A 23,242-nucleotide genomic window follows, 5' to 3' on the forward strand; every position below is an offset into this window, starting at 1 on the left:
ACCGCCCCTGAGTCTGCTTGTAAGGTCCCAGCGTCATGCTGACGCCTTTGTAGAAGCCGGGGAGGGCTTCTGATCCTGGGAAGGAGCTGCTTGTTGCAGTCTCTTACCCTTTCCTTTGCCTCGGGGCAAATAGGAATGTCCTTTTGCTCGTTTGTTCTTATAGGAACGAAAGGACTGCGGCTGAAAAGCCTGCGGCTTTTTCTGCTGGGAGGTGACCTGGGGTAAAAAGGTGGATTTTCCGGCCGTTGCCGTGGCCACCAGATCCGATAGACCGACCCCAAATAATTCCTCCCCCTTATACGGCAATACTTCCATATGTCGTTTGGAATCCGCATCACCTGACCACTGGCGCGTCCATAAACTTCTTCTGGCAGATATGGACATCGCACTTACTCTTGATGCCAGAGTGCAAATATCTCTCTGTGCATCTCGCATATAAAGAAATGCATCCTTTAACTGCTCTATAGTGAGTAAAATACTGTCCCTATCCAGGGTATCAATATTTTCAGACAGTGACTCCGACCAAGCCACGCCAGCACTGCACATCCAGGCTGAGGCGATTGCTGGTCTCAGTATAACACCCGTATGTGTGTATATACTTTTTAATGTATTCTCCAGCCTCCTATCAGCTGGATCCTTGAGGGCGGCCGTATCAGGAGACGGTAACGCCACTTGCTTTGATAAGCGTGTGAGCGCCTTATCCACCCTAGGAGGTGTTTCCCAGCGCGCCCTAACCTCTGGCGGGAAAGGGTATAATGCCAATAACTTCTTTGAAATTAGCAGTTTTCTATCTGGGGTAACCCACGCTTCATCACACACTTCATTCAGTTCCTCTGATTCAGGAAAAACTATCAGTAGTTTTTTCACACCCCACATAATACCCCTTTTTGTGGTACTTGCAGTATCAGAGATATGCAAAGCCTCCTTCATTGCCGTGATCATATAACGTGTGGCCCTACTGGAAAATACGTTTGTTTCTTCACCGTCGACACTGGATTCAGTGTCAGTGTCTGGGTCTGTGTCGACCGACTGAGGTAAAGGGCGTTTTACAGCCCCTGACGGTGTCTGAGACGCCTGGACAGGTACTAACTGGTTTGCCGGCTGTCATGTCGTCAACCGACTTTTGTAGCGTGCTGACACTATCCCGTAATTCCATAAACAAAGCCATCCATTCTGGTGTCGACTCCCTAGGGGGTGACATCACCATTACAGGCAATTGCTCCGCCTCCACGCCAACATCGTCCTCACACATGTCGACACACACGTACCGACACACAGCAGACACACAGGGAATGCTCTGATAGAAGACAGGACCCCACTAGCCCTTTGGGGAGACAGAGGGAGAGTTTGCCAGCACACACCCAAGCGCTATAAATATATATATAGGGCCAACCTTAATAAGTGTGTTCCCTGTATAGCAGCTCAAATATTATAAATATCGCCAATAAGTGCCCCCCCTCTCTGTTTTTACCCTGTTTCTGTAGTGCAGTGCAGGGGAGAGTCCTGGGAGCCTTCCTCGCAGCGGAGCTGGGCAGGAAAATGGCGCTGTGTGCTGAGGAGAATAGGCCCCGCCCCCTTTTCGGCGGGCTTCTTCTCCCGGTTTTTTTGGAACCTGGCAGGGGTTAAATACATCCATATAGCCCCAGGGGCTATATGTGATATATTTTAGCCAGAATAGGTATATTACATTGCTGCCCAGGGCGCCCCCCCCAGCGCCCTGCACCCTCAGTGACCGCTGGTGTGAAGTGTGCGGAGAGCAATGGCGCACAGCTGCAGTGCTGTGCGCTACCTCATGAAGACTGAGACGTCTTCTGCCGCCGGTTTCTGGACCTCTTCTCTATTCGGCATCTGCAAGGGGGTCGGCGGCGCGGCTCCGGTGACCCATCCAGGCTGTACCTGTGATCGTCCCTCTGGAGCTAGTGTCCAGTAGCCTAAGAAGCAAATCCATCCTGCACGCAGGTGAGTTCACTTCTTCTCCCCTAAGTCCCTCGTTGCAGTGAGCCTGTTGCCAGCAGGACTCACTGAAAATAAAAAACCTAACAAACTTTTTCTAAGCAGCTCTTTAGGAGAGCCACCTAGATTGCACCCTGCTCGGACGGGCACAAAAACCTAACTGAGGCTTGGAGGAGGGTCATAGGGGGAGGAGCCAGTACACACCACCTAGTGGTCAAACTTTTAAAATTTTGTGCCCTGTCTCCTGCGGAGCCGCTATTCCCCATGGTCCTGACGGAGTCCCAGCATCCACTAGGACGTCAGAGAAACTAATACTTATTCACACCCTCTCCTGCCTTTATCGCTGTAATCTACTCCTTCTGAACTCCGGCTTCATTCCACTCTAGTCTATCCTTAACTCTACTGACCACGTCTCATCATCCCTGACCATCCCTTCCCAATCTCATATTCAAACAGTATAATTTAGTTCAATGATAACGCGAACAGAAAATCTAATTTGTTTGGTCTTTTCTGCATTTTTTCTTTTTTAAATCTAATGTAGTTCTTGTCCTGGGTTCACCAACATCTTAAAGCCTCCGTGTGTACAAGTTTCCCGTTTCCTGGTTTTATAACATTGTACATTCGGAATCATTCAGCTAAGTATTCTGTCCATCCATTCCAATATATAGGGGTATATGCAATTGCGGTCGAATTCCCGAAATTGTCGAATTTCTGGACTTTTTCGCCAAAAAAAAAAAAATCGTCAATGCAATTCAGTACTTTCCGTCAAAAAAACGGACTTTCAAAATTCGACTTTTGTCAAATTCGACTTTTCTGCAATGATACAAGTGCTGCAATTCGACCAAAGTATATTCAATTGAAGTTTGGAAATTCGACAACAGTGCTTTTAGACAGTAAATTCGACATTTTCAATCCGCCACACTTTGGTGGGTGAAACTAATAAAAAAAATTTAAAACATGTTTTTTTTTGGTGTTTTTTTTTATTGATAATAGCATATCTATTTATATTAGAAGGGATTAGGTACTTGGTTTGTCTTTTTTGGAGGCACAAGTATTATTTATATATTTTTTTAAATAATATTTTTTTATTTTTTTTTTATAGATGGAATGGTAAAATTCAGAAAAAAAACGGCGTGGGGTCCCCCCTCCAAAGCATAACCAGCCTCAGGCTCTTCGAGCTGGTCCTGGTTCTAAAAATGCGGGGAAAAAATTGACAGGGGATTCCCCGTATTTTTAAAACCAGCACCGGGCTCTGCGCCTGGTGCAAAAAATACGGGGGACAAAAAGAGTAGGGGTCCCCCGTATTTTATACACCAGCATCGGGCTCCACTAGCTGGACAGATAATGCCACAGCCAGGGGTCACTTTTACACAGTGCCTTGCGGCCGTGGCATTAAATATCCAACTAGTCACCCCTGGCCGGGGTACCCTGGGGGAGTGAGGACCTCTTCAATCAATGGGTCCGTCCCCCCAGCCACCCAAGGGCCAGGGGTGAAGCCCGAGGCTGTCCCCCCCATCCAAGGGCTGCGGATGGGGGGCTGATAGCCTTGTCAAAATTGAAAGAATATTGTTTTTTCCAGTAGTACTACAAGTCCCAGCAAGCCTCCCCCGCAAGCTGGTACTTGGAGAACCACAAGTACCAGCATGCGGGCGAAAAACGGGCCCGCTGGTACCTGTAGTACTACTGGGGAAAAAATACCCAAATAAAAACAGGAGACACACACCGTGACAAGTACAACTTTATTACACACTGCCGACACACACATACTTACCTATGTTGACACGAAGCAGTCGGTCCTCTTCTCCAAGTAGAATCCACGGGTACCTGAAAATAAAAGATAATTATACTCACCTGATCCAGGGTCCAGAGATAAATCCACGTACTTGTCAAAACAACAAAACGAACACCCGACCACCGGACTGAAAGGGGTCCCATGTTGACACATGAGACCCCTTTCCACGAATGCAGACACCCCCGTGACAGCTGTCACAGAAGTGTCTCTTCAGCCAATCAGCGAGTGCAACGTCCTTGCACTCTGCTGATTGGCTCTGTGTGCGTCTGAGCTCTGACAGCGCATCGCAAAGCCTCTCCATTATATTCAATGGTGGGAACTTTGCAGTTAGCGGTGAGGTCACCCGCGGTCAGCGGCTGACCGCGGGTAACCCCACCGCTGACGGCAAAGTTCCCACCATTGAAAGTAATGGAGGGAGCTGTGCGATGCGCTGTCTGAGGTCACACGCGTACAGCCAATCAGGTGAGCGCCACGGAAGTAGCGCTTCCCGATTGGCTGAAGGGACCTCAGTGACAGGAGTCACGTGGGGTCCCGGCACATTCGGGGAAAGGGGTCTGATGTGTAAACATGGGACCCCTTTCAGTCCACTGGTCCGGGTGTTCGTTTTCTTTTTTTAACAAGTACGTGGATTATCTCCCGGACACTGGATTGAGGCGAGTCTAATTTTTTTCACAGGTACCCCGGATCGTCGGAGACTGTGGCAGTCGGCGGGTCAACATAGGTAAGTATGTGTGTGTCGGCAGTTGTGTAATAAAGTTTTACTATCAAGGTGTGTGTCTCCTGTTTTTATTTGGATATTTTTTTTCCAGTAGAACTACAGGTACCAGCGGGCCCGTTTTTATCCCGCATGCTGGTACTTGTGGTTCTCCAAGTACCAGCTTGCGGGGTAGGCTTGCTGGGACTTGTAGTACTGCAGGAAAAAACAATATTCTTTACATTTTCTCAAGGCTATCAGCCTCCCATCCGCAGCCCTTGGATGGGGGGGGGGGGGGGGGGGGGACAGCCTCGGGCTTCACCCCTGGCCCTTGGGTGGCTGGGGGGGGGGGGGTACCCCTTGATTGAAGGGGTCCCCACTCCCCCAGGGTACCCCGGCCAGGGGTGACTAGTTGGATATTTAATGCCACGGCCGCAGGGCGCTGTATAAAATTGACCCCCGGCTGTGGCATTGTCTGTCCAGCTAGTGGAGCCCGATGCTGGTGTATAAAATACGGGGGACCCCTACTCTTTTTGTCCCCCGTATTTTTTGCACCAGCTCTAGGCGCAGAGCCCGGTGCTGGTTTTAAAAATACGGGGGATCCCTGTCAATTTTTCCCCCGGATTTTTAGAACCAGGACCAGCTCGAAGAGCCCGAGGCTGGTTATGCTTTGGAGGGGGGACCCCACGCCATTTTTGGGGTTTTTTTTCCAAATCGCGGCAAAATCCGGCAAATCGGCCGTTTTTCGCCCGCGAAACTGTCGAATCAGTTTTCCATTGAATATGGTGAATTTCGGCAACCACTTGCCGAAATTGGACGGTCGAATTGTGTCGAATTAAAAAACGGCGATAATTTGCCGCGATTCGCCGCTAATTGCATATACCCCTTAGTATCCATCCCTGCAATTCACTGCAGTGATCATCAGCCACACAATCTCTGCAGGGTTGGAATGTTATTGGCACACTTAGTTGTGTGTGTGCTTACTCTCCTGCCAAGATTACTGCTTTCTGAAATTACAGTTTAAATGTCATCGCCCCCTTGTAGAACACCACTTTGGTGACAGCAGGTAGTGTGCTTTTTTAAACAACCCCTGCTCGGATTTTTGATGGCAAAATGAGATCTGCAGTATTAAAAGGGGGGAAAACAAAAAAGCCCCAGAGGGAGCTGAAAAATGACACTCCAGACCACAAACTTCCAGGCCCATTAGAAAGTATTCTACTAGGAAATAGGTTCTTTAGCTACAAAGAACAGAATAGAAATAAAAAGGTTTGGGGAATAAAATAGGTTTGAAAAGATTACTAACTCTATAGTGGTTGCAGAGAGATTTTAAAAGCCAAAAAGAAATGCAAACACACACTCATCAGTAATATGGCAAGCTACACACCCACCGAAAGTGGCAGCCACCAACAGGAGGAAAATAAAGTGACTGGTGCACGGATAACTGTTTGGGTTTGTACACAGGCATTTAAAGACAATACTAGGTAAAACTTTGCCCTTACTTTAAAAGAGTTTTAAACTTGCATCCCACGTTACGTAGAACTACTGATCTGCCATATGTAGCCGGGAGACACAGTAGTCAACTGATGTTACAGCCAGAGGAAGGAAGAGACCAGGGCGTCTGTGAGCTCAAACCACACACGTGGAACACAGCCAAGTAATGTGACAAATGTAATACCGCCTGTTATCTAAGCGCTGCCAGGTCCAAGTGGAACCAGTTACCCGATCACATACGTATCCAGTGTACACTTTTAGCTGAATGACACAGGGGGATTTTTATGGAGACATTTAAAGAAAAAAGCAAGAAGGTCAAGATACATCACTTGAATTTAGCGTAGACAGGTCACTATCCTACTATACAATGGAAATAATAAATGACCCATTTAAGGGTCATCCAAGTTACAGCCCATCACTGGTGCAGCCTAAAAATACTATTATTGTTATTGAGGCATTAGATACTTTTTGGCTCCAATAGCCCTCCACATACCGGGATTAGTGCGGCTATGATTTAAATAATGTTGGTATTTATAAGAAGAATGTCACTGCGATGAAAAAACTACCGACCTTCTCCAGCTCTCTGGGTATTCGCAGGCAGGTGTATACCCGCTCTCTCCTCTCTTTGTATTTTGCTTCATTGTGTTCCAGAAAATAACCGCGGGTGAGCTCTGCACCGATGAACCTGAATAATGAAAGATCTGAAAGACAGAAAGAATACCCCAGAAAATGAATTAAAAACAGCACATAACGACACTACCATCAAATTTAATACAAATGAATATAGTTTCCACTAGTAGTTATGCATCGCTATTTACCAGTACTTTGATATCCATTCTCTTCTTCTCACTTGAAAATGAAATACATTACATAAAGAGTTTGGTGACATGAAATGCGATTATCAAAACACGGAAGACTATTGAAGATTTTAAGCAGGAATTAGCATCATACAATATTAACTGGTTTGATAGGTTTGTATTATTTATCTGCCAGTCTTTAAAAGGAAAAGCCTGTTTCTGTTGTATACACGGGCTGTAGTTATACAGAAGGCGAGAGCAGCGTAAGGGGCTCACAGAATAGTGATGGATAGGACTGCTTGGGCTATGATCAATGCATGAAGGAGAAACTAAGGTCCCCATTTATCAAGCCTTGGAGAGTGATAAAGTATCAGCCACTCAGCTCCTAACTTCCATGTTATTATTATTATAAAATTTTATTTATAAAGGCGCCTCAAGTGTTTTGCAGTGCCAAACAAAGGACAGTACAGGGAGACAAAACTTAGCATTACAGTAAATAACAAAAATAGACTACAGGTAACAGAGCACCACAATTCTCAACATAACACAGCTAAGATGTAAGTAGCGAGGGAGTAATCATCCTACTACTAGGGGCTGGTGGCCATAGATGGAGATGAGCCTTTACCAGCAGGAGAAAAGGCGGGTAAAGATGGTTGCTAAGTAGGGGGGAGAGCTGCGAGTGGAATGTGTCGAGAAGAGGGTTTAGACAACAAGAGGAAAGAGGACCCTGCTCTGAAGAGCTAACAATCTAGTGCAGGCATTCCCAACCACGGTCCTCAAGGCACACCAACAGTGCAGGTTTTAGTAATATCCAGCCTTCAGCACAGGTGACTTAAATAGTAGCTCAGTTATTTTGATTTAACCATCTGTGCGGCAACCTGGATATCACTAAAACCTGCACTGTTGGTGGGCCTTGAGGACCGTGGTTGGGAATGCCTGATCTAGTGGGAAGGGGCGACAGACAGATGACATGAGGTGCAAGCAAGCGGGAGGAAGCCTGATGGCAGTATGTAAACAAAGCCGAGATGTTTAAGGCATGAGGCAGGGGGGTGGAGGAGCAGCCTCAGGACTAGGTTATGCATCGGAAGGGTACACTTTGATGAATAGGTGGGTTTTTAGTGCCTGTTTGAAGCTTTGTAAGGTCGGGGAGAGTCTAATGGAGCAGGGGAGTGCATTCCACTGAAGGGGTGCACCACGGGCATAGTCTTGAACTCGAGCATGGGAAGCAGTGACCAGTGCAGTGGAGAGGCGACGGTCATTGGTTGACCGTAGGGGGCGGGAGTATGAAGGGAGAGGAGGTTGGAGATGTAGGAAGCAGTGGAATTAGAGATGGCCTTGTACGTGAGGGTGAGGAGTTTGAAGAGGATTCTGTAGGGGAATGGGAGCCAGTGTAGATTTTGTCAAAAGGGAGTGGCAGATGTGGAGCGGCAGGAGACGAAGATAAGCCTAGCTGCGGAGTTCAGGACAAATTAGAGGAGAGCAAGCGAGACCAGTGAGGAGAACATTGCAGTAGTCAAGTCGTGAGATGACCAGTGGTGGATGATAAGTTTAGTTGCACTCTGGGAGAGAAATGGCCTGATGCAAGCAATGTTGCACAGCTGTATTTGACAGGATTGTGCCAGAGCTTGGATGTGGGGTGCAAAGGAGAGGTAGGAGTCAAGTTACGTCCAAGCAGTGGAGTTGGGGAACGAGGGAGATGATGGTGTTGTCAACAGTCATAGAGATTTTGGTAGGGGGTGTTACTCTGGGTGGGGGAAAGATGATGAATTCAGTTTTGTCCATGATGAGCTTCAGAGAGCGCTCAGACATCCAGGAGGAGAGTGCAGAGAGGCCGAGAGAGGGCAGAGGGGGACAGATCAGAAGAGGAAAGGTAGAGTTGTGTTTTATCAGCATAGAGGTGGTATTTAAGGCCTAAGGAGTTAATGAGCGCACCCAGGGAAGAGGTGTACAGGAAGAACAGAAGGGGGCCTAGGACAGAACCCTGAGGGACACCAACAGGAAAGATGGAAGGGTGTGAGGTGGTGCCAGAGGCAGACACAGAGGAGGAGCGGTTAGTGAGGTAAGAGGATAACCAGTCAAGGACAGTGCCAGAGAGGCAAACGTTTTGGAGTGTGCGTAGGAGGAGAGGATGATCCACGGTGTCAAAGGCAGCAGAGAGGTCCAGAAGGATGAGCAGAGAGAAGTAGCCCCTTGATTTGGCCGAAAGCAGGTCATTGGTGACTTTCACCAGGGCAGTCTCAGTGGAGTGGAGTGGGCGAAAGCCAGATTGTAGTGGATCGAGGATTGAGTTGTCAGAGAGGTAGCTTGTGAGACAGTTGTAGACCAGTTGTTCAAGTAGTTTGGAGGCAAAAGGGAGGAGAGATGGGGTGGTAGCTAGCGAGTGATGAAGGGCCGAGGTTGGTTATTTTGAGAATAGGTGAAACCAGAGCATGTTTGAATGGTGAGGGGAAGATGCCGGTAAAGAGCGATAGGTTAAAGAGGTGAGCAAGGTGGGAGCAAGCAGTGGGGGAGGAGAGGGAGCGGAGAATACGGGAGGGAAGGGGGTCCAGGGGACAGGTGGAGGGGGGGGGAATAAGATGAGGGAGTGGACTTCCTTGTCTGAAGTGGGACGGAAGGAGGACAGGGTGGGATAGATGGGAGGCAGGGGGGCAGCAGAGGAGATGTTGTAACGGATAGCCTCAATTTTGGAGATGAAGAAGGAGGAGGAAAAGTCAGTGGCAGTGAGGGAAGATGGGAGGGGAGGAGGGGGGCAAAGCTGAGTGTTGAAAGTTTCAAAGAGATAGCGTGGACAGGAGGACCGAGAAGAGTTGAGTACTTGGAAAAAGGATTGCTTTGCGATGGAAAGAGCAGAGCTGTAGGAGGAGAGAATAAACTTGAAATGGAGGAAGTCCGCCAGAGTGAGATTTCCTCCAGGAGCGTTCAGTGGAGCGTGTGCATTTTTGTAAGAAACGTGTTAGTTTGGTGTGCCAGGGTTGGGGTTTGGAGTGGCGGAGGGGGACAGAGGAGAGGGGGGCCACAGAGTCGAGATCAGCGGTTAGGGAAGAGTTATAGAAGTAGGCTGCTTGGTTGGGACAGGTCATAATGGATAGAGGAGAGAGGAAATTCTCGAGGGAGGACATGATAGTGGGGTCGAGATACCAGCGATTGTGTATTTGAAAAGTGACAGTTAGGAGGTGATTGGCTGGTACTTTATCTCCGTGTTATTGATCACTCTCGGAGGCTTGATAAATCTGGGCCTATTTATGGTCTATTTATATTATATCTAATTATTGTTACACTTTTTAAAAGGATTGAAAAGCCACACAGCTAGCAACCCTAGGCACCTCCTCTGTGAAGTAATTTTAGCTAAAGCCGGTCATTTTGTCATGGTTCTTACCTCTGTTCATAAAAAAGTTTCGATATCTCTATTAAATGTTTATCTTTTATGGTCGTATAGTGTTTAAAGGACTATTAAAAAGTTTAAGCATCCGTGTTCCTGTAACACTATTTTGCTGGAAAACGCACAAGTTACAACACTTTACAGTTATGTTCTTGGCAACAGCTGCAAAGAATTCAATGTCACCTCTTTAAGCTCATTTATAAGTATCATTCATTAAAGTGCACTACAGTTGAATTATGTAATAATACAAGGAGGCGGAGGTCCAGGACTTGAATCAAAAGGTATAAATCCTCCTGAGAATACAGTGACGTTGTCATACATTTTATTGCTCTGCAGTATAAACAATGCTCAAACCTCTATATTCCAGAACCCAAAGCAGCCTAATTCTAGTCTTTTCCAAACATATCACTGTTTCAGTTTTTATCCAGAAACCATTGTGCAGATCCTGTACGTACAGCCCCCTTTATTGCCTCAGACAGACCTGAACATTGTACATGTGTACATATGCCACATCATTTCAAACATAAGGGGCATTAAAAGGGAACAAATAAAAAACACGACATGCAGATGAAGAAAGGTGACATTAGTGGAAACAAAAGCTGCATGGTCTAATACTGGAGAGAACAAGCCTTGCAAAAATGACAGCACAAACACCACACATGCAGCAAACTAGAAAAGACACGACAGTAAAGCTGGGTACACACTTTCGCGATTAACTGGCTAATCATGTAAACGTTCCCGATGAGCCAAGTACTATTTATCCAGCTTGTCCTCCTGGAAGCCCCCCCTGTGTGTGCTAGAAATAGCTCAGTGTGTACAAGCTTCTATGGGATCAGGACAGACCAAATTAAACAGCACATAAGAGGAGACCTACCGATCCCGATCATTGCTGGGCAGTTGTAAGACGTTAATCAGCTAATGCTCCTGCATACACACCTATACAATCATTGGCCCAATCACCAGATATCCAACAATTGTATAGGTATGTACCCAGCTTAAGGGTTCTGCAATGTATGATCCCCCATTTATAATCCACACACTTTCACTTGTTAACCATAATTATTAGAACTAGTAACACAAAATCAATTGCAAACATCAATTTGTGGAATCTATGGTTAATTCTGCAATGCGAGATCAATGTAAAGTGTATCACAGGGGTCAATTCAATTCACTGACAGTTGAATAGAGCCGGGAGTTAGCTTCCGGCGCTATTCAATACAGCGAGAATCGGCATCGGCCGGGAAGTTAAGTCGGAGAATGCCCATTCTCCCGACAATTCAGCCTGTTAATTCCGCGAGAACGGGCCTTCGCAGACTTAACTGGAGCTGAATTGAATAGCGATGGGAGCTAACTCCCGGCGCTATTCAACTGTCACTGAATTGAATCGACCCCATAGAGCCTTGAAACCATCCCGGATCCCAAGACAGTATTAATACAGATACCACAGGTAGTGGTCATAAGGAAACTACAGGGGGCTGTTAGTGGCCATAAAGAGGCAACTACACTGCTCAAAAAAATAAAGGGAACACTAAAATAACACATCCTAGATCTGAATGAATGAAATATTCTTATTAAATACTTTGTTCTTTACATGGTTGAATGTGCAGACAACAAAATCACACAAAAATTATCAATGGAAATCAAATTTATTAACCCATGGAGGTCTGAATTTGGAGTCACACTCAAAATTAAAGTGGAAAAACACACTACAGGCTGATCCAACTTTGATGTAATGTCCTTAAAACAAGTCAAAATGAAGCTCAGTAGTGTGTGTGGCCTCCACGTGCCTGTATGACCTCCCTACAACCCACACAAGTGGCTCAGGTAGTGCAGCTCATCCAGGATGGCACATCAATGCGAGCTGTGGCAAGAAGGTTTGCTGTGTCTGTCAGCGTAGTGTCCAGAGCATGGAGGCGCTACCAGGAGACAGGCCAGTACATCAGGAGACGTGGAGGAGGCCATAGGAGGGCAACAACCCAGCAGCAGGACCGCTACCTCCGCCTTTGTGCAAGGAGGAACACTGCCAGAGCCCTGCAAAATGACCTCCAGCAAGCCACAAATGTGCATGTGTCTACTCAAATGATCAGAAACATGAGGGTGGTATGAGGGCCCGACGTCCACAGGTGGGGCTTGTGCTTACAGCCCAACACAGTGCAGAACGTTTGGCATTTGCCAGAGAACACAAAGATTGGCAAATTCGCCACTGGCGCCTTGTGCTCTTCACAGATGAAAGCAGGTTCTCACTGAGCACACGTGACAGAGTCTGGAGACGCCAAGGAGAACATTCTGCTGCCTGCAACATCCTCCAGTATGACTGGTTTGGCAGTGGGTCAGTAATGGTGTGGGGTGGCATTTCTTTGGGGGGGCCGCACAGCCCTCCATGTGCTCGCCAGAGGTAGTCTGACTGCCATTAGGTATGAGATCCTCAGACCCCTTATGAGAGACCATATGCTGGTGCGGTTGGCCCTGGGTTCCTCCTAATGCAAGACCTCATGTGGCTGGAGTGTGTCAGCAGTTCCTGCAAGACAAAGGCATTGATGCTATGGACTGGCCTGCCCGTTCCCCAGACCTGAATTCAATTGAGCACATCTGGGACACCATGTCTCACTCCATCCACCAATGCCACGTTGCACCGCAGACTGTCCAGGAGTTTAGGAGTTGGCGGATGCTTTAGCCAAGGTCTGGGAGGAGATCCCTCAGGAGACCATCCTCCACCTCATCAGGAGCATGCCCAGGTGTTGTAGGGAGGTCATACAGGCACCTGGAGGCCACACACACTACTGAGCCTCATTTTGACTTGTTTTAAGGACATTACATCAAAGTTGGATCAGCCTGTAGTGTGTTTTTCCACTTTAATTTTGAGTGTGACTCCAAATCCAGACCTCCATGGGTTAATAAATTTGATTTCCATTGATAATTTTTGTGCGATTTTGTTGTCAGCACATATAACTATGTAAAGAACAAAGTATTTAATAAGAATATTTCATTCATTCAGATCTAGGATGTGTTATTTTAGTGTTCCCTTTATTTTTTTGAGCGGTGTAAAAGGTCTCATAGGCTTGAAAATGACAACTGTTACTAAAGACTAAACAGTGATAGGCAGTAACTGTATATCACCAAATAAGCATATTTTGGGGTACAATTTAGTGTCCTATTGTGCCGTGTGTTTATATGTAAAAGTAGGGAAAAAGAAAAAAACATGAGAAAAACGACAGTACTTGCAACTTAAAAAAATATGTTCCATCCTTACAACACCTCAACATACACGTCCCACATCTTTTTCAGCCATTTATTTGCTTTTCAGAAAAAATTACAAGAAAAGTTATTTATTGGCAATATTTCACTATTCAAGCATCGTTACATAAAGTATTACTCATTAGCTACTGCCCTATATCATGACATTTGTAACCCTGGAACACTAACCTTACCAAAAAACAAAAAAAAAAGTTAATCGCTAACCATTGGTCTTAGAGACCCAACTATTTAGACCCACAGTGTTCGGACACTAAGCAATTAATAATTATTCTAATATTATGCATGTCTTAGAACTCAAGGCTACACCATAAAATACACATAAAGGCCATTGTTTGGTTTTTCGGCTGAAAGAGGCAATAGAGCACAACTGGCCGGAAGTGTCCTTTTCTCCTTTGGTGTTGTATGTTGTGAGTATATCGGGTTTCTCAGTAGTAAGAGTGATGTCTTTTCCAGAGTGGATTGTAGTTAGCAAGACAACAAACTATCGCTAACCATGGGTCTGAGAGACCCGGCTTCTCTATAACCGCTGAACTATCAACATTCCAAAAAGTTTCGTATTATGGCCAATATTGATCTATTATTACAGAAAGGTACTGAAGATATCAGAGGTTTAAAAAAATGTTTTGTTGTATTATTTACAAATGTGAAAAGTGTTCGGGTGTGACAGGCCCCTGGTTAGTTGTCCAGGGTTAAAATTTAAATAACTTAAACAGTTATCACCAATTCTGAGAGGAGTGAACTAAAAAGCTGCAATTTCTCCCTTTGAAAGCCACGTTAATTTAACGCAAAATTCTAATTGAATACTACAAAGTTGGGCAACCTAATTTGCAGCTAATTGAATCTGCCCCTAAGAATGTATAGAATAAGTCACATGATACAATGTGTGACCTACTGGGACACAGAATAAGGTTCTTGCACAATGGCATTACACATTTTTCTCTAACGGAGGAGAACTTGTATGGATTTGTTGTATTGTTGATTATACATTTGGAAAGTACCATATATACTCGAGTATAAGTCGACCCGAATATAAGCCGAGGCACCTAATTTTACCACAAAAACTTGGGAAAACTTATTGACTCGAGTATAAGCCTAGGGTGGGAAATGCAGCTCTAGCCGTACACAGCCCTCATACTGCCAGATATGCCCCCACAGGGCCAGATATGCCCCCCCCCAAGTGTCAAATATGCTCCCCCAGTGCCAGTTACAACTTACCCTCCGCCGCTCCCGTGCTGTTTTGTGAAGGAAGGACACGGAGGGCACAGCGCCTCTCCTCTCCTGTGTCCCTCCTGCGTCTCCGGTGGCAGCGGCGTGTGTGTGCTAAATGAAGTGCCGGTTCGTGAGCCAATCAGAGTTCACGAACGGGTACTTCATTTAATAGACCCTCCGCTGCCGCCGGAGACGCAGGAAGGACACAGGAGAGGCGCGCGCTGTGCCATCCATGTCCCTCCTTCCCACTGACTCGAGTATAAGCCGAGGGGGCTTTTTCAGCACAAAAAAAAGTGCTGAAAAAGTCGGCTTATACTCGAGTATATATGTCATTTGTAATGAAGCACTGATGGGATTTGTATTATCTTTATTCACTATAATGACACCTATCAGACACATAAATAGCATCTATCCTATAAGTGACGGTTTTCTACTTCTACTTATATGTGCCTCTTCAAAGGGCTTGCAGCCCTGTATCTACAACAGCTTATTTTTGTCAGGAGTGGGACACTTATGGGGGAATCCACTTGCTGGCATTGTGCTGCTGAGCACTGCCTCAATACTTGGCAGCACACATATCTCCCTTTACAGATCCATAGGTCGAGAATGAGAACCTACAATGCCGGTGGGCGTCGTGTCATTCCGGAACACCGCATCACATCCAAATTGAAAACCTCTAATAAGGTTTTCCTTAGCTAAAATATTTTTTTTTTAAATTATAAATGTAAACTATAAAGATCTAAAGAACCAGACCACAACCATCATTCACTGGCAGGGTTAGCATGTTTTATGCCTCCACAAAGCATTTACAAGTATTTAACACTTGCGGATAGAGTAGGTGTTCCAAATACAGCAAATATAACATCAACGCCTGCAAACGTTAGTAACAGTGGCAGCAAGTAAGGTGACGATAGGTTAAGCGTCATACACATTTACATGCATTTTAATAAGAATGCATGCAATAAACGCCAAAATACACTTGGTTGCAGTTTGTATAAATTACCTTTTAGACCTGGAAGTTTGAATAAGAGATTTATGAAACCAGAGGAGAACTATGGGCCAGATTCAAATGTGCTCTCCCCCACTCCCGGCCGTGATCGCGCCCGCTGGCGGTATTCTAATGTTCCGGAGGTAGTGAGCTGAAATGTGTATAGAGAGTCTTTTCATGATCGCACCCATTTGTTTAGTCAGGTTAAGATGCTTTGCACGCCTAAACCCGACTAGGCGCGATAGGGGCAAAAACTGGGGACATCTGAATATCGTCCCTCCATCTCCCATCACTTTAGATGGGAGATAGGGGGGCACGTTAACATTTGAATCCGACCCTATATGTTGTGTCCCGTATGCCCATACACTGCAGCAGTCTAGACTAACCTGGTGATGTCTCCTTTCATTTACTAAACATACGTCATGCTCCTATTAGAACACTAGGAGATTGTATTTAGACTTATCATAGCTGCCTTTATACGGCAATAGAGTGCAGAGTGATAAGCCATTCACACCATGATAAGGGACACCATAAATAGAGGTTGTGTTAGTGTTGTGTATTGTTCTCTTATCAACGCCACAAAATCAAATGGCAAATCTGATACATTAATCTATAATTACTCCAGGTGAAATGTACTAGACTGTTGATAACCAGTGGGACAGCCCGATTTTCTATCATTCTACTTTCACTTCGAAGCAAGTCCGTGTCAGTTCACAATATTTATTTTATTTTATTAAATTCCTATTGGTACCAAGCCAAAAACAAGTTGTTGTTATTATTATTATTATTATTATTATTATTATTATTATTATTATTATTATTAAGGTGGCATTTAGCTCTCATTACATGGAGGAACAACTTTCTTACTTTATTAATATAGCAACATTATTTTTTAGTTTGTTTTTTTTTTTTAAAAGGGGACACAAAGTTTATCAGTTATTTCATTAGGGGCATCAATTCTTACATTTTATTATATAAGTGCAGATTATTCTATTACTAGTAAAATGACTCAACATATGCCAGCGACTTCAGCCCACTCCTGCTCTGCCTCATACCACCTATGATTACAGTCCCTTATGTGCTCTCATGGTGACCTTTCCTATCTCCGCTGCTGCAGTGGAAGCACTGGGGAAGGGCACACGTTGCCGCTCTCACTGTGCGAGGCATAGAGACGGGACAGACTGCACTGAATTATCCTATAGACAAGAGGGAACACCTGTTTTATATTTATTATTATTACATTTTATTTATAAGGCCGCCACAAGTGTTTAACAGCGTCGTACAAAGGACAGTACAGGGAGACAAAACTTAGCATTACAGTAAATAAGTAACAAAAATAGACTACGGGTAACAGAGCACCACAATTCTCAAAACATAATACAGCTAAAATGTAAGTAGCGAGGGAGTAACCATCGTACTACTAGGAGCTGGTGGCCATAGATGGAGATGAGCCTTTACCAGCAGGAGAAAAAGCGGGTAAAGATGGTCGCTGAGTTGGAGAGAGCTGCGAGTGAAATGTGTTGAGAAGAGGGCTTAGACAACAAGAGGAAAGAGGGCCCTGCTCTGAAGAGCTAACAATCTAGTGGGAAGGGGAGACAGACAGATGACATGAGGTGCAAGCAAGCGGGAGGTAGCCTGATGGTGGTATGTAAGCCGAGATGCTCAAGGCTTGAGGCAGGGGGGTGGAGGAGCAGCCTCAGGACTAGGTTATGCTTTGATGAATAGGTGGGTTTTTAGTGCTCGTTTGAAGCTTTGTAAGGTCGGCGAGAGTCTAATGGAGTGGAGGAGTGCATTGCACTGAAGGGGTGAAGCACGGGCATAGTCTTGAACTCGAGCATGGGAAGCAGTGACCAGGGCAGTGGAGAGGCAACAGTCATTGGCCAACCGTAGGGGGCGGGAGGGAGTATGAAGGGAGAGGAGGTTGGAGATGTAGGGAGCAGTGGAATTAGAGATGGCCTTGTATGTGAGGGTGAGGGGTTTGAAGAGGATTCTGTAGGGGAATGGGAGCCAGTGTAGATTTTGTCAAAAGGGAGTGGCAGATGTGGAGCGGCGGGAGAGAAAGATAAGCCTAGCTGCGGAGTTCAGGACAGACTGGAGGGGAGCAAGATGGAAGCAAGTGAGGTCAGTGGGAACATTGCAGTAGTCGAGTCGTGAGATGATCAGTGAGTGGATAAGTTTAGTTGCGCTCTGGCAGAGAAATGGCCTGATGCAAGCAATGTTGCGTAGCGGGAACCGACAGGATTGTGCCAGAACTTGGATGTGGGGTGCAAAGGAGAGGGAGGGTTCAAGAGTGATGCCCAAGCAGCGGATTTGGGGAATGGGGGAGATGATGGTGTTGTCAACAGTGATAGAGATATTGGTAGGGGGTGTTGCTCTGGATGGGGGAAAGATGATGAGTTCAGTTTTGTCCATGTTGAGCTTCAGAGAGCACTCAGACATCCAGGAGGAGATTGCGGAGGGGCAGCTGAAAACCTGAGAGAGGACAGAGGGGAACAGATCAGGAGAGGAGAGGTAGAGTTGTGTGTCATCAGCATAGAGGTGGTATTGAAGGCCAAAGGAGGAGGAGCGCACCCAGGGAAGAGGTGTACAGGAAGAACAGAAGGGAGCCTAGGACAGAACCCTGAGGGACACCAACAGGAAAAATTGAAGGGTGTGAGGTGGTGCCGGAGGCAGACACAGACACAGAGAAGGAGCGGTTAGTGAGGCAAGAAGAAAACCAGTCTACGACAGTGCCAGAGAGGCCAACGTTTTGGAGTGTGCGGAGGAGGAGAGGATGATCCACGGTGTCAAAGGCAGCAGAGAGGTCCAGAAGGATGAGCAGAGAGAAGTAGCCCCTGGATTTGGCCGAAAGCAGGTCATTGGTGACTTTCACCAGGGCAGTCTCAGTGGAGTGGAGTGGGCGAAAGCCAGATTGTAGGGGATCGAGGATGGAGTTGTCAGAGAGGTAGCTTGAGAGATGGCTGTAGACCAGTTGTTCAAGTAGTTTGGAGGCGAAAGGGAGAAGAGAGATGGGGCGGTAGCTACTGAGTGATGAAGGATCGAGATTGTTTTTTTTTGAGAATAGGTGAGACCAGAGCATGCTTGAATGGTGAGGGGAAGATGCTGGTAGAGAGCGATAGGTTAAAGAGGTGAGCAAGGTGGGAGCAGGCAGAGGAGGAGAGGGAGCAGAGAAGATGGGAGGGAAGGGGGTCCAGGGGGCAGATGGAGGGACGGGGGGGATAAGACGAGGGAGAGGACTTCCTTGTCTGTAGTGGGACGGAAGGAGGACAGGGTGGGATAGATGGAAGGGAGGGATGATGGCGGCAGGGGGGCAGCAGAGGGGTACCCGATGACATCTAGCTCCACTTTAGGGAACTGCAATTTGTTTGCGCATCCACCCACCCAGGGGATACGTGATGCTAAACAGCACTGGCCTGTTATTGAAGGGCTAGAAGGGCCTTTGTGTGAGTTTCAAGCAGTCAGTTTCAGGTTTTCACTCTCCATATCACTGGGTGTTCCATATGGAGATTCGGAGGCTGAAGTCGCCAGCAGTTTGTAGCAGATTGCAACTTGTCACCAAAATGACGAGTTTGTTACATTTCTGCCTACATCTCTGTTAATTCTTGCTCAAGAGTTTCCATACACAGGGGTTCTAAAATTTTATCTCCCAGAACCCAAAATATACTGTACCTGTGCACCTGCTTTTGCATTCAGTATTTTCAACAGTAAAGTATCATTTTGGGCCGTTTCCCATTACATAACACTGTCACCTCAGTAAACAGATAGCGTTAGAAGAGTCACTTGCAGTAACTACTGACACTTACAAATGCAAATAAATAGACAGAAAGGGAGAGATCGCAACAAGCCCAATATTACCATCCCATATGGCAATCTCTGCACAACAGGATCTCTTGCAAAGCAATGGCAGAAACTTCATCAAGAGTTCTGCAGCAAAAACAAGAGAGTGCCTAGGGGTGCGATCCCTACTGTTTAGTATGCACTCATACTAAGGAGTTTTGTTTGTTTTTAAACATAGGAATATTTTATCTACCTATGTGTTTCTCCAAGTGCTTACATTGTGTAACTCGGCACAACATGATTCCAAGTAAAACTATTTTTCATCCATATACCGGAAAAGGAATCAATATTAGACCGTCCCTTATTTGCACTAGAAAATTTGGCATTTACTTCCTATCTGTCCTTGCAGGCAGCAATATGTGGGCATTACAGAAAGATAGTACAGGTTGAGTATCCCATATCCAAATATTCCAAAGTACGGAATTATTTGAGTGAGATAGTGAAACCTTTGTTTTCTGATGGCTCAATGTATACAAACTTTGTTTAATACACAGTTATTAAAAATATTGTATTAAAATGACCTTCAGGCTGTGTGTATAAGGTGTATATGAAACATAAATGAATTGTGTGAATGTAGACACACTTTGTTTAATGCACAAAGTTATCAAAAATATTGGCTAAAATGACCTTCAGGCTGTGTGTATAAGGTGTATATGAAACATAAATGTATTCTGTGCATATACTTGGGTCCCATTGCCATGATATCTCATTATGGTGTGCAGTTATTCCAAAATATGGAAAAATCCGATATACAAAATACTTCTGGTCCCAAGCATTTTGGATATGGGATACTCAACCTGTATAAGCAGCGGATGGCTCTCCATAGGCCAAATGTAAGAGTGAGAGTTTCAGAAAGTGAGAGATTTAGTAAGGTTTTTCAGGTTTTTTTTTTTTTTTTTTTTTAAAGTGGCAATCATTTACACAGCAAAACAAGGTTGATCTTTCTGTGTAAATGATTGCCACTTTTAAAAAACCTGCAAAACCTTACCAAATCTCTCACTTTTTGAAACTCTCACTCTATTACATTTGACCCCATAAATCTATTATTAGAACAACCGCCACCCAAACTGGGTCTAGTGAACAACCTGTAGGAAGAAATTATACCACTGCTCCTCTCGGATTAGCGTCCCTGTGAAAAAAGATTAGGCCATCATCCAATTACAACGTGAGATATATATAAATATATCAAGTAAAAGTCTTACTGAAGACGAAGTATAGATGGAGTCACCAGCAGGACCCACTTGCCCCTAGAGGGCTTGTCATGCTTACTTTACAAATTCCTCTCTTATATATGGCAGTCTTTTCTACCTTATTCTTGGTTTCCAATTCTTCCCATTTTTCATATTTGGTCTAGTGGCTGCTACCTGTCATTGTTATCTGATTATTATAGCCTTTAGCCTCTTTATAGTACTTGTTACATTCATGCAGAGTGCTTTATTACATGATTTCTGGTACATGCCAATACTTTATGGCCCTTATATAAAATGCTTTGACTTAGACCAATATGTCACTCATATGTTGTTTGTATGCCTTATTCCCAACATCTTCTCACCTGTTTATGTATAGGGTGATCACCATGGTGACAGGTCTATTGATATCATGGCCGTGACTTCCAGCTTCGGTTGTGCAGCACATGTACACACTACCACTTCCATTAGTAGTGGTTTACATATTTGTCCCAAAATATTTTATAATGAAACATTGGCTGTACAAGTGTTTTAAGACATGAATCAAATTGCAACATACTTTGACACAGATTATATATATATATATATATATATATATATATATATATATATATATATATATATATATATATACACACATATATACACACACACATACATATACACACACACATGGTACTGTGCAAAAGTTTGCCTTCAAAACAGAATCATTTCTAGGTACACTTGCACACAGTTTACGAAGGAACTCAGCAGGGAGGTTGTTAAACACATCTTGGAGCAAAAATACAATGAACGACCCAGTGATTGCGCAGTAAAAAGGACCAGCTTCCTTGGTACACCTCTAGGGGGGAGAATAAACACCAATCCTCTACAAGGAGAAGGATTTTAATGTGATGTTTTTATGTTTTGTCTGTACAATAAACATTGTTCCCTCTTCGATAATTTAATCGAGTCACATGTGTCAGACAGAAATTGCTTCTGAGTAGGTCACTTAGAATCATCTGTAAGAGACTGAGCGCCAGGGGTACCCTCTAAATTCTTGTTTTGCTGTAAACACATCTTGGAGAACTAACCACAGATCTTCTGTGGATGTAGGCTTGCTCAAATCCTTCTCTCTCTTCATGTAATCCCAGACAGACTCAATTTCAGGCAGGTACTTATACATCATGCAATACCATCAGGGAGGTGGCCGATTCACTCCCAATGTATTTTGCAGCTGTACAACCCTAAACATACAGGCAATGTCATTAAGAACCATCTTCAGTATAAAGAAGAACAAGGTGTCCTGGAAGCAATGATATGGCCCCCACAGGGCCCTGATCTCAACATCATGGAGTCTGTCTGGGATCACATGAAGAGACAGAAGGATCTTTGCATGCCTGAAGATTGTGGTTAGTTCTCCAAGATGTTTGAAGGGTTCCTTCAAAAACTGTTGTGCAAGTGTACCTAGAAGTGATGCTGTTTTGAAGGCAAAGGCTGGTCAGTGCTGTATATATAAAACAAAACAAAAAGGCATGGGGCGAAACAGATAGTGCATTATATACTAAGATAGATTTGGTATGGGGTATGTTACACGATTTGCCAGCTGTTCTGTAACATAACTTCCTCCAGCTTGCTGAGCTGTCAGTTATCCCCCAGCTAATGCTGACATAAAGGTGGGAGCACTGGGTAGAGTTATTGTCCGGCACCCAGCCAGAGTGCTGACAGTCAGCTGCTGCTGCTGCTATTTGACAATGGAGCTGCTGCTGGTGGTCACTCAGTGTGTGGCTCCTGCTGGCAGACAATAACCAGGACAGCTGTCAGATGCAGGTGCTGGGAGCCACTCCCTTGTAGGGCAGAAGCAGCCAGGAGCTCAGGAGGATATACTCCCTCCCCACCACTTCACCAAAGCACCTGTCAATCACCCCCCTCCTGTCAATCACCCGCCTCCTCACCTGACAGGTTCCTCTTCTTCACCTCCACACGCTTGCCGTCACTCATCTCATAGAAGCCCAGGGTCTCGGCAGGTCTGGCTGTGGTCGCTCTGTCCCCCCCATCCTCTTCCTTGTCCTCCCCACTCAGAGCCGCCGCCGCGTCCGCCATCCCCTGCCTGCCGCGGCGGCCAGTGCCTCCTTCGTGGTGCGTGTGTCTCACCAAACACTGCACGTCATCACACGGCGACTGCAGCGGCTGTTTGTTTTACTCGGTACTAGGGTGAGTGATGACTGCACTTAGAGAGAGGGCGTAGCCGAGAGTCAGCAGCCGCCATCATGGAAAAGGGCAGCTTGCCCATAGTTAGGTGACGTCAGATGGGTGTGTGATCAACTAGAGACTGGCAGCACGGCATGCTGGGGCTTGTAGTGTGACAACAGCTTTCCCTCTGCACCGACTTGTGTTTTTCACAAGTAGAAGATACTTGATGTTTGTATCTGTATTTGATGTATGTAAGTTTGTTATTTTGGAACCTGTTTGTGTGTTTATTTAAGGCTAGTTGTTGTTATTATTATTATTATTATTATTATTATTATTTTATTATTATATTATATTATTTATTTTTCTTTTCTGTAGCACAATTATGAGGGAAAAAGGTTTTGTAGGTTATATGCAGACAAGAAGAAAACTAGCAATAACCCACTGCAGGATCTCTGGTATGGTAGAAAAGTGAAGAAGAAGAAGAAGAA

The 23,242-nt window shown here is 45.2% G+C and overlaps 1 protein-coding gene across 1 annotated transcript in view; it reads right to left on the reverse strand.

The window, feature by feature from the left end:
- TAPT1 (transmembrane anterior posterior transformation 1) overlaps positions 1 to 22,767 on the reverse strand; it is a 123,594-nt gene extending 100,827 nt beyond the window's left edge. The window contains exons 1-2 of the mRNA XM_063957008.1: positions 22,517 to 22,767; positions 6,501 to 6,631 (exon numbers count right to left, since the gene is read on the reverse strand). Coding sequence (XP_063813078.1) covers positions 6,501 to 6,631; positions 22,517 to 22,664 — 279 coding nt within the window. The 5' untranslated portion in view covers positions 22,665 to 22,767. The remainder of the gene's footprint in view (positions 1 to 6,500; positions 6,632 to 22,516) is intronic.
- Between the last annotated feature and the right edge of the window lie 475 nt (positions 22,768 to 23,242).

The sequence above is a fragment of the Pseudophryne corroboree genome, chromosome 1 (genome assembly GCF_028390025.1).
Source record: "Pseudophryne corroboree isolate aPseCor3 chromosome 1, aPseCor3.hap2, whole genome shotgun sequence".
In the NCBI taxonomy this organism is placed as follows: domain Eukaryota; kingdom Metazoa; phylum Chordata; class Amphibia; order Anura; family Myobatrachidae; genus Pseudophryne; species Pseudophryne corroboree.